Below are 12,035 nucleotides of genomic sequence, written 5' to 3'. Positions count from 1 at the left end.
AAATAAACAGAAATGGATTATAGATGAGCATAATAAAACATTTAGTCGATGGTTGAAAAATATTATTCTAGCAAGGTTGGGAGAAGAAAACCATGGAGTGTCGACAGAGTTAAAACGCATATCATTTGGACCAAGTGTTCATGTAATAAAGCACAATGCTTACATTGTTGGAGGAAAAAGATTTCACACAAAGTCACGAGATGATGCTCGAATGGTTCAAAATAGTGGAGTAAGTATTGTGGCAGAAGCAGTGCATTTCGCTAGTGCAAAAGACAATAATCCAGTTGCTGGTACTATGGCATATTATGGGGTTGTTGAAGAAATATGGGAGCTTGATTATTCCTTATTTCAAATTCCTCTGCTCAAGTGTTCTTGGGTGGACAACAATGTTGGGGTTAGAATTGATGAACTTGGATTCACTTTGGTTGATTTAAGTAAGAAAGGTCACAAGAATGATCCTTTCATCATGGCTACCCAAGCAAAACAAGTGTTTTACATAACTGATCCTGCTGATGATAAATGGTCAGTTGTTTTACGAACCCCGGAAAGGCAGTTTATAGAAGATGAAAATGACGAAGAAAACGATGATTTGTTCCATGACAATTTTATTGTTGGACAACCAATACATGAGCAAGTTGAGAAAATCCATGATTTCCATGAAGTTGATGATGATGGGGAATACATTAGAAATGATATTAGAGACAGAATATGGGTAGATTGTGGATCAACCAAGAAAAGAAAAAAGAAAAGAAAATGTGTCCAGTGAGTAATGTATTCATTTTTATGTTAAATATGTATTTATTTATGTCATAATTGTAACGTTAATTCTTGTTTATGTGCAGATGACAATTTCTGAAGGGGAGAACACACCAAATAGGCGAGGCCCAACAAAGAAGAACAATATCAATAATCAAAAAGCTAAGGGAATAAAGAGAAATATTCAGTTTAATGATAAAGGTCAACCTATAGGGAAAGCATATAGTGAGATGCAATCGTACCTTGGAGTTAAAACTAGGAGAACGGTCTCTCTCAATTATAAGGATTGGAGACAAGTCCCACAAGAATTGAAGAATAGAATATGGGAGGATGTATATGTAAGAAAATATATTGATCATTTTCATGAATTACTTTGCATTTCATTAATCATTTTCTTTCTATTTCAGGGTGCCTTTAACATTCCAGAAAATTGGAAACCAGAATTAATGAAAAGTGCGGGAAGAATGATGAGAGATTTTAAGACCAACATCACTAGTGACTACATCTACCCTTTGGCAGAAGGCGGTCTGATAGATGAACTCCAAATTCTTCCTAAGAAATATCCAGAACTTGACCTAGAAGATTGGAGGACATTTGTTAGCCACCGTTTATCTCCTGAGTTTATGGTACTATTATGTATATCTATTATGTATATGATTTATTAGTTTTGAAATACTAATAATTGCTTAAAAACTTATTGTTACCTATTTAATGTAGGCTTTGCGGGAAGCACAACGTGAAAGAGCTCTCAAATATACTTTGAGGCATCATACATCTCGTAGAGGGCTTGCCAATGTTAGAGAGGACCTGGTAAGTAATTCGCATCACTATTTTATAACTGTCAACTTGTTATGAAGAATATTGCACTCACCAACTTTAATTAATTGTTGTATGTTGTAGAAAACTGAACTAGGTGTGGCAGATGTAGAACGGTACCAAGTATGGATAAGAGCACGAGAAAAGAGGAAGGTTCTTGTCACAGATTTGGACAAACAAATTGAAGCAAGAATTGTAAGTGGTTTCAAGCAAGTATTTTAAAGTAATTTAGGAATGATAAAGTTCTTATAAGTCACTAATATAAGTGACCACTGGTTTGTTCCACAGAATGAGCTGAAAGAAAAAGTTAGTAGTGGAGAAATCATTGCAAAGGGTCGGAATGACATATTAACGCAAGCTTTAGGGACACCTGAGCACCCAGGGCGTGTTAGAGCACTTGGGTATGATATTATTTTTTATTTGTTGCATTTAACTTAATTCTATAATATTTTAGTTTTAAAATAAATTTGGTTGATTATTGTAGGTCGTTTGCGAAGATTTCGTCCGTCTTTGGAAGAAAACCAAAAATAGCAACAGAAATGGCTGATGTTGTTAGTAAGAAAGATGCAGAAATTGCGAGGCTCAAAGCAGAACTTAAAGCTTTAGAGGAGGAAAAAGCTAAACAAGCAGGTGAGATAGATGATATGGATGAACACGACAATGATGACGAGCAGAGCGACGAAGAATACCACACACCGTACATGCAGGATGACACACCGTACATGCAGGATGTGTTACGTTGTTCGGATAATATTCATAATGTGGTGGCAGAGGGTGTTATCATTGATGGGGTGGGTCCTCTGACTATTCATGGTGTTCAACTGACAGACGAATACGCGAGGGTGCGAGTCACCAAAATGTTACAAGAGGATGCTGAAATCCCATGTTCTGTTGGGGAGATACACTATGTTCGAGATACTTATGACACATTCCTTCCTTGGCCAAAAGATTTAATTATGACTGACCAGGTATAAACGAATTCTTTAATTTGTTACCTATTAAAATATTTGTTGGTCCAGTATTTTAATATTATTTTTACTTGATGTTGCGTAGGGTCCTCTAAGAAAGAAACCTCCTATGTCAAAAAGTTCATCCAAGGATATGTCAAAACCTCCTATGACTAGCCCGCATCTGTCATCAGATGGGTCTCACGTCAATACAGAAAACACTCTGACCGAAGGCCAACCATTTGCCGATCACATCATGAATCGCATCCATGTTAGCCTTCAGTTTATGGTGAGAGAATTTTGCAGAGTTAAGGGAATAAACTCAGTCGTCTCCATTCCAGTGGACCCAACATTCATGAATCGCGAGTCAATATTCCTAACTTCAGAGGATGTGGAACAAGTTGCTACCTTGCATATGATTGGAGGCTCAGCAATGATATTCGGATTAAGGTGTCCCTTAAACTAATTCTTTGGAATGATAGGAATGTAGAATCAGTTATGAGTACTGCTCTGTGATCTGTTGAAAATTTTCATAGACATTGAATGTTTACAGGTTTGGGAAGTCCTATTTATAGGGGAAACTCTGCCGAAATTTTTCAAAATATTTAACACTAAAGAAAATTTTGCAGATGCATTTGGGAGTCCCTATTTCCAAATCAGCGTGTCTATTACAAGTTTTATGACATTGAATGTCTTAGCATTAATAATGTTAACGATGTAGAGCGATCAACCATTGACTTGGTGAATTGGTTGATGACCATGGATAGAGTTGGTCAACTTTACTTTATACCTTGGAACATACGGTAAGAAATAGTGTAAAATTTTCTTATTTGATTAGTCATATATTAAAAATTTAATTATTTTACTTAACATACGCTTCTTATTTTAGGGAACATTGGATGTTAGTGATTGCTATGCCAAAAGGAAAAATCGTGTTCTTAGATCCATTGAAATCACACAAACGTCCAGAAGAAATTGATTCAATGATAATGAGGTAAGTTTTAAATTTTTTAAAATATTTCTTAATATGCAACAAATATTACATGTTACTACATTTTAATAACTTTTGTTAATTTTCTTTTTAAATAGTGCATATTATAGAGCTTCTTCCAATGCATTACTCGGCAATCCCACAAAGATATTCAATGTTACATGTCCAAGACAACCACAAAGTCATGAATGTGGTTTTTATGTCTTGAAGTACATTAGAGATCTTGTACGGGCATCAAATGCAATGACTACCCTAAAAGAAAAAGTAAGTTCATTTTTTATAATTTATTTGCTATCGATAATCTATGAAATTAATTTATATTTATTAATTTTACAGTTTGGTGGGAAGACGCAATATTGTGAGATTGCAGACCTCTTGCCAATCCAACACGAATGGTTAGGCAAATTGATACCATACATTTATCAGTAAGCCTATTTTTTTTTAGTTGTAAGTTTAGTCTTTTGTAAATGTATTAATGTTAAGGCTAGTTATCTTACTTAAGTACTTGTATTTTATATGTTTATGTACAACATTTTTAATTAATAAAAGTTATCATATTTTCATTCAAAAAAAATTCTTAACCAATTTCAATTGTAAAAATATATATAATTGTAATATCATATAATTAAATTGTTGAAAAATAATTAGGCCAAAAAAAATTAAAATTAATTAGACCAATTAAATAAAATTAGGCCAAAATATATATATATAAAAATAGAAACCATCCATTTAAAAATAATTAGAAACATATATTAAATAAAAAAGGCGGGCACTTTCTACTTCGGTTTTTAGGTAAAACCGAAGTAAAATGTGCACTTTCTACTTCGGTTTTACCTAAGAACCGAAGTAGAAAGTGCCCTTTTACTTCGGTTCTTAGATAAAACCGAAGTAGAAAGTACACCTTTTACTTCGGTTTTCCCTAAAAACCGAAGTAGAAAGTGCCCAGGATGCTAGCGTATATACACTTTCTACTTCGGTTATTATGTAAAAACCGAAGTAGAAAGTGGGGATTCTACTTCGTTTTTTAGCTAGTTTTTACTTCGCTCCGAATTACTGCGGTTGCGAATTTTAGCGAAAACCGAAGTAAATCAAGCTTAAAAACCGAAGTAAAAGCCTCTTTTCCTTGTAGTGTAACCTCCAAAATTTTCGTCAAAATTGAGTGTAGGGCATTGAGATTGCATTGAAAAAACATCGTTTGTGCCAAAAATCAAGTTTTCATGATTGCATCGCAAAAGCATCGAAACACTATCGATTTTGCATCGAAATTGCATTATTTTAGCCAAAAATCAAGTTTTCATGATTGCATCGCAAGAGCATCGAAACACCATCGATTTTGTATCGATTATATTTCGATGCTTTTGCGATGTAATCATGCAAACTTGATTGTTTTTGCCAAAACGATGCTTTTTCGATGCAAAATCAATGGTGTTTCGATGCTCTTGCGATGCAATCATGAAACTTAATTTTTGGCCAAAAAGATGCTTTTTTGATACAAAATCAATGCAATTTCAATGCAAATCTATCGTGTTTCGATGCAAAATTGATGGTGTTTCGATGCTTTTGCGATGCAATTACGAAAACTTTTTTTTGGCAAAACAATGCTTTTCCGATGCAAAATCGATGATGTTTCTATACTCTTGCAATGCAATCATGAAAACTTGATTTTTGACTAAAACAATGCTTTTTCGATGCAAAATTAATGATGTTTCGATTCTTTTGCGATGCAATTATGTAAACTTGATTTTTGGCTAAAATGATACTTTTTTTATGCAATTTCGATGGAGATCGATGATGTTTTGATGCTTTTGCGATGCAATAATGAAATATTTTTTTTTCGCCCAAACGATGCTTTTTTGATGCTCTGCATTGAAATTTGACGAGAATTTTGGAAGTTCATATTTTTTTCACTAAAATGTCCGTTTCAAATAATTTTTTTTTTTAAATTTTGGTATTTTTTCGAGATCTACAAGATTAGAATGAGAGAGAGAGAGTAAAAGTGAGAGAATGAGAGACAATAGAGGGAGAGCGAGTTCAGACTGAGAGAGAAAGAGAGTGTTTGAATGTTAGGGGTATTTTTGTCCAAAAAATTAAAATTTTCATATATTTGAGATAGTAACTTATGTTGGCATATTAAAAATATTCAGTATATTATTGTGCATAGAACATAAAATTTTCCTTCCTTTTTAGGATCATATCACTTGAGTGTTGTTTAAGCAAAATTTTATTTAAGATTTTTTGTTTAAGAAAATTCTAAAAAGTTGCAAGTTGTTAATAATGATTCAATTAATTTGAATTTAGTCAAAATATTTCGAAATAAAATTAAAATGTAATATACTTAGATGGGTGTTTAGTAAATTCTTTTAAAGTTTAATGATTATATTTTGTTTAAGTTTTAATTTTTAAATTATATTTTAACTGATTTATTTGTTTAAAATATTTACCTATATATTGTAATTCTTTAATTTAAAATATGTAAAAGTATTTTATAAAAATATTTTGACTAATTTAGAACTAATATTTATTAGTGACCATTTTAATCTAAATTGCAAAACATAAGAGTTATTCTAGAATTTTCTCAAATAAATAAAATGTCTAAACTGGAATTTGTCTTTAAACCTAAAGTAGTATTATTCCTACTTTTTCTCTTTCTCCGTGCATTTATTAGTAGTTTCAGTTTTTCTATATGTTTGACTCCGAATGTGTACTTTTTGGTTCTAGTTTGGGTGAACAATGTTCCAATTAAAGCTATACTTAGATATTTTAGTTACCAGTGATGAGTGAACACATAAAAACTACATATACACTTTACATATGATAATGTGTACAATTTGCATTGATTTTTGGGAGATTTCAAGTTTAATATTGAATTTAGATCTTGCTCTAATTTCTTTTTGGTTCTTTCTAAAAAATATCATGCTGTACTTCTTCACATAGTTTATTAATTTATACATTTGGGACTCACATTATTGTTGAGGGAAAAATGTTACATACATGAAGCAACATCACTCATCAACTCCTCAATGGTAGATTTTGTCTATGTGCTTGATTTTGTCCAAGCCTTACCCAAGTTTTGCAAACCACAACTGAAAAGGTTTTCAGGTAAATGTTCAACGTGGCAGGAAAGAATGTCAATAGTAAAGCGACGACTAGAACATCGTTATAGCTGAGCTCGTGTATGAGAAAAATGATCAACTCATTCATTCTTTTAAGCTTTTTCTCTTATATTTTTTAATTCTGGCCCATCCAATTATTTTTTTTTATAACCAAGGAACAGCCTTTATTCACACAAGTAGGTAAGATTCAGATGTAATGTTATTCTTGATAGCGTTAATTGTCAAGTCTTCTGCAAAGGATTCATAAAACGTTTTAGTTCACCAAATTATTATTACTATTTTTTTTGACAAGTTAAGTTCACCAAATTATACATCTATTTAATATTGTTACTAATTAATAATGTAATTTTGTTTCAGAATATTGTTACAAAAGGAGAGGTGGAACTGATGTTAGATCCTATCCCATAATGAATGGCTGCAAACTGTTCAGTTGGAACCTGATATAATACCAATGTCTTTTCTCCCCCATTACGTACCTCTCCGGCAAGCCGTGAAAGAATGCAGCTTGTATTAAAATTATTACTCATAAATGTGTACAGCAAGGTATGACTAAATAAATGTATAATGGAGAATGATGTCTTGAGAGATATAATTCTTCAATATTTGCTATTCAAGAACTAGAGTTAGCTAAGGTTTGAATAATAGTTTTGTGCCATGGATCAGAGAGGTGCTCCAAAAGATTATCAACTGGCCCGACATGAGTTACAGAAGCTTGCACAAAGAAGCCAAGCATGGCCATCATTGCAAGCCGTCCTGCAATGATCACAAACAGCTTTAAGAAACTCAAACTTTAAATTATGGTGTCATGAAATGGTGAAAACATCAGTTAATAATATTGACTGAATCTGAACCCACCATTTTTAATCTCCTTAAGCTTCCATTCCTGACTATTCTTTATATCTTTTGCCAAACCAAGAGGATTGAGTAAAGGGCCACCCGGATATCTGTCAATCATAGGAAAAGTCTTTTATTTTTGCAACTTTCAAAAACTGAATTCAATATGAGCTTTTTCTTACTAAAGAAAAGGAAATTACCCAGGTTCTAGACCCTCTAAAGCAACCTCCAATCCAAAAAATGATCCTTTCTTGGCTTGAGATCCAGGACTAACAAAATCCATGTATCTTTTTGTTTCAACAAATCTGTAAATAGACAACATATTTACAATGGTGTAAATACCTAAAAGGGTAGACTAATAATGATTAGTTATGGTAATTATCTAATGAGTAAAGATTTTACCCCATCAAGATTAGTTGGACAATGAACAAAGTTTCTGTATTGGCAAATCCATACTTAATTGCACCTGCTTTGTACCAAAGTGGTAAATTGCTGACCCCTGCTACACGCAGCAACTGCAAGAAAGTAGTAATAAGAGCAAGTATAAAAACATTAGACCAAACTATATATTTCAAAGAAATAGCCTTTTTTGAAGAATAAGTTGATTGAAATACAATGCTTATCTCCCTAATGCACAAAATTTCTTTAAGCTTATTTCTCTTAAGGCTCACCTCAAAACTCCCACATATATTCCCTTCATGAAACAATAGCCTTAGATCTTATCCATTACTATATTTTTCAAGCCCAGGAATTATCAACCGCCAAAAAAGGCACCCCCTTTATGCTAGCCAATTACTAAAAGAAGACAGGTTGAAAAGACCAAAGAAATGCTCAAAATGACATGGCCAAAAAGGGTAATTAAAAAGATGCATGGTTCAGAATGACTAACATCTGTTAGAAGAATTCCTGCGACTCCAAGCATGGCAAAGCGAGCATGAACAAGCTCTGCTTGAACATACCACCTCAGACTTTCTGGGTCCTCTCCGAGCCCAAGTGGGTCAAACCCATAATCCCCAGCCAAACTGTTTGGAACGAAAGCATTACTTAATTTCCCAATGATGCCCCCCACAACAAATTATTAAGGAAAAGAGAATCAGCCATAGAAGCCAAGATAACAAGACTCTCGACAATGAGGTCGAAGAATCAAGAACAATTATTGACACTACAATCTACAGAGGAATCTATCTCACCTTCCATCGAGGTGTGGCGGAGGGTCAAGCCCCGGAAGCCATGTTGGGCGTACTTGGGCCTGAGCCATCACGAGAGTACGACTTCGAGTTTTTCCTGTTTGGACAGGCCATGTCTGCTTCGTCACTACTCCAAATGAGTGCTTTAACGCAGTCTTAGAAATGAAAGGTAAAGAATTACATGGGGGAATATGGAGTCCTCTTCCAACTGCAGTGGCCATTCTTTTTTCTGTTGTTCGCTTTTCCTAGCTTCACCTAAACTGATAAGGAGGCACAACACTCCACAGGGCAGGGCCATCCACCAGGTCCACACAAATTACACGTATGTATATATATCCACAATACAACCAACGTGTATGCTTTGCTTAATTTTATTTTTACATGTAGAATTTATTAATTATTTTTATTAAATTTATATTAATATTATATAAATTTTAAATAAATATTATATTTTAATTAAATAATTTATTTATTTATTTTTGTTTAAGTTTATATTTGTTCTGGTTTTTGAATTTGAGAATGACAACAAGAGATTATATATTATATATTTAATGTAATATTAAATATTATACGTGAATTTTAAATTTAAGTTTTTTACTAGTTTTAAAAAAAAAAACAGTTTGTTGCTAATTCACAGTAAATTATATTATATGTTTAATATAATATTATTCTAATAAGTGAGTTTAAATTTAATTAAATTTTATTTAAGTTGTAAAACTTATGATTGTATTATTTTTAAATAATTATTATTGTAAAATATCTCAAAAATATCATATTTTAATTTATTTAATTATTTATTATTTTAAAATAATTATTATGGTAAAATATCTGAAAATTTTCCTATTTTAATTTGTTTAATTATTTATTATTTTAAAATAATTATCATTATAAAATATCTCAAAAATATTTTATTTTAATTTTTAATTATTTATTATTTTTAAATAATTATTATTGTAAAATATCTCAAAAATATCATATTTTAATTATTTATTTTATTTTATTTAAGTTTAAGTGTTTACAAACTACCGTTAAACATAAAAATATTATGTTAAAGTTAATGGAAAAAAATAAAAAAACCATTAAAACTAAAAATTTATGTTATCTACATACTTATTATATAGAAGAGATATATACACTAGGAAAAAAACAGCGCTCTGACTAGCGGTGTAGAAATTATTTAAATCATATATATTAGATAATATTTAAAACAAGTTTTTATTTATATAATTTATTAATTATATTTATTAAAGTTATATCATATAAATATTTCAAATAAAGAAATAATATTATGTATAAATAAATAACATAAACATATATATTTATTATAATAACTTTTTAAAACATAAATAATAATTATTTAATAAAAATAAAAATTATATATTATATATTATTATAATAATAATAATTTATAATAATACTTGTATCAATATAAATTTAAATATTATAAAATATTATTAATAATAATATTTTATAATATTTGAATTCATATTAATATAATTAGTAAAAAATAGGATTATATATTATTATCATAATAATATTTTATCACATTTAAATTTATATTAATATAGTTATTAAATATCTAGTCTTGTATTACATATTATTAAAATAATAATATTTTATAACATTTGAATTTGAATTTGAATTTAAATATATATTAATATAATTATTATATATGTAGTCTTATATTAAATATTATTATAATAATTATATTTTATAATATTTAAATTTATATTAATATTAATATAATTGATAAATATCTAGTTTTAAATGTATATTCTATTAAATATTTAGAATATTCTGTTAAAGTTAACTGTTGACGCCGTTTTTCGCCAACTTAAATAGGAGAGCAATTAAACAAGAAAATATTGGAGGAAATAAGCAAAGATGAACACAAGAGGTTTTTTACGTGGTTCAGCAGTTAAATCTGCCTAGTTCACGAGTCTATGTTATTAGAACTTGGAAGTTTTCTAGAAACTTTTCAGAGAACAGTTACCCAGAGTTTTCTCTCCATAAATTAGAAATCGGTCCCTTACAAATGGAGCTTCATTCTCTATTTATAGGGAAGGTTACAGAATTCATTCCCACATATTCTGGGAAGATATTTTGGGAATCAATTAATATAATGCTATTTAATGCATTATTTCCTACATACACGGAAACGTCCCATGAAAAGTGGGATCGGATAACAGATTAAATGATATCTCTTAAACATTAGGATTATACAATAATAAATATATTCACATGTAACTAATTAACGCGGATACGGGATTCATCAAATCTTCGAGACTAGCAGTTGATATTGAGCTCACCGAGACTATCAGTCGATCACGAGCTCGTCTCCCAACTTTGCCTATGCTTGGAACAAATAGAAATTGACGATGTCACCACATGCAAACTCACCTACTTCGAACTCGAACCAGTCCAGAAGGCAAGGGATGACTCAGGGATACATTCGAGTGTCACACCCTTTGCGAGCTCAGAGCATTTTCGAGGTTACACACCCCTTTGCTCCTTCGAGGTCGCTACTTACAGGAAAAACATTTTGACAAAATGGACATATGACGACAGTGCTTATTTCGAGCTTACACATAACAAGGCAAGATTTTGGGATCACAATCTCATGCTCGAAATCTGGGTGTAACATGTTTCCCCCTCAAAAGTATCAGTTCGAATCCTATGAGAATGAAACTTTTGAACTGCCTTTCTTGGAAAATGTACCATCAATTGTACTCGAGTGTGGACATGCGTCAGCTAGGGGTTGATTAATTAGTGTACTTGAGTGCCTTGGTACCATGCCCACATCCATTCGCCTACCAACTTTATGGCATCATCCTTTCATTTGTTCCTGACCGTCAGATCGGATGTGAAATCTGGCCAATGGCCTAGATTAGCCCGACCTTTGAAATCCCCTGGGGCCTATAAATATATCCATGTCATCTTCTTCCCCTTACTTTCGCATTTAGAACTTTCAGAGAAAAGAGAAGAAAAAACCAGAACTCAAAATTTGTTCTGTTCTTGCATGTTCTCCAAACCGAGAAACAAAAATCCCTTGGCGTCTACGATTCTGTGAAAGCTTCCCTGCAATCACTTATTCGATCGTCACTTTCTCTGTATCCACCAGCTACATTGTGTAAGTTTCTGATCCTTTTTCACATGTTTCTCTTTTTACATGTTTCCTTTATAAAAATGGCATTCCTGGTTTTAACCAGATTTATAAGGCCTCGCTCTTGCACTGTGTAAGTTTTATGATTTGAGTAATTTTGGCATGTTTAGAATCAAGCTTTTAACTGAACAATTTAGGGTAGATATGTGTAAAAATGGTGTTTTTCTTGTAATGGGGGGTTTCGTGTAGCTTAAGAAATAGGGTTTCAGACTTAGGGTTTTTAAACTG

At 31.5% G+C, this 12,035-nt stretch overlaps 1 protein-coding gene and 1 long non-coding RNA gene across 3 annotated transcripts; one reads left to right on the top strand and one right to left on the bottom strand.

Moving 5' to 3' along the window:
* Nucleotides 1-1,579: 1,579 nt before the first annotated feature.
* Nucleotides 1,580-2,185, top strand: LOC133800496 (uncharacterized). The gene is made up of 3 exons (XR_009876491.1): nucleotides 1,580-1,767; nucleotides 1,861-1,973; nucleotides 2,057-2,185. It is a non-coding gene; the product is annotated as an uncharacterized LOC133800496 (long non-coding RNA).
* Nucleotides 2,186-7,109: 4,924 nt separating this feature from the next.
* On the bottom strand, nucleotides 7,110-8,943 carry LOC133800823 (photosystem I chlorophyll a/b-binding protein 5, chloroplastic-like). 2 transcript variants are annotated; one of them, XM_062238888.1, is made up of 6 exons: nucleotides 8,648-8,943; nucleotides 8,347-8,500; nucleotides 7,860-7,972; nucleotides 7,658-7,762; nucleotides 7,479-7,567; nucleotides 7,110-7,376 (listed from the first exon to the last, which is right to left on the bottom strand). In XM_062238888.1, the coding sequence occupies exons 1-6, from the start codon at nucleotides 8,863-8,865 to the stop codon at nucleotides 7,234-7,236; spliced, it is 822 nt and encodes a 273-aa protein (XP_062094872.1). In that variant the 5' UTR covers nucleotides 8,866-8,943; the 3' UTR covers nucleotides 7,110-7,233. The 2 variants fall into 2 exon arrangements, with proteins under 2 accessions (XP_062094872.1, XP_062094873.1); XM_062238889.1 differs by having other exon boundaries at nucleotides 8,347-8,479; nucleotides 8,648-8,940.
* Between the last annotated feature and the right edge of the window lie 3,092 nt (nucleotides 8,944-12,035).

This window comes from Humulus lupulus, chromosome 9 (genome assembly GCF_963169125.1).
Source record: "Humulus lupulus chromosome 9, drHumLupu1.1, whole genome shotgun sequence".
Taxonomy (NCBI): domain Eukaryota; kingdom Viridiplantae; phylum Streptophyta; class Magnoliopsida; order Rosales; family Cannabaceae; genus Humulus; species Humulus lupulus.
The sequence above is the reverse complement of the archived record's forward strand: the minus strand, read 5'-3'. Positions and strand labels throughout refer to the sequence as shown.

Coding starts and splice junctions, on each gene's coding strand:
- LOC133800823 (XM_062238888.1), bottom strand. CDS start 8,865: ATGGCCACTGCAGTTGGAAGAGGACTCCATATTCCCCCATGTAATTCT. Junction 7,973..8,346: donor CAGGAATTCTTCTAACAGAT/GTTAGTCATTCT, acceptor ACTTTCTTGCAG/TTGCTGCGTGTAGCAGGGGT. Junction 7,377..7,478: donor GCTTAAGGAGATTAAAAATG/GTGGGTTCAGAT, acceptor TGATCATTGCAG/GACGGCTTGCAATGATGGCC.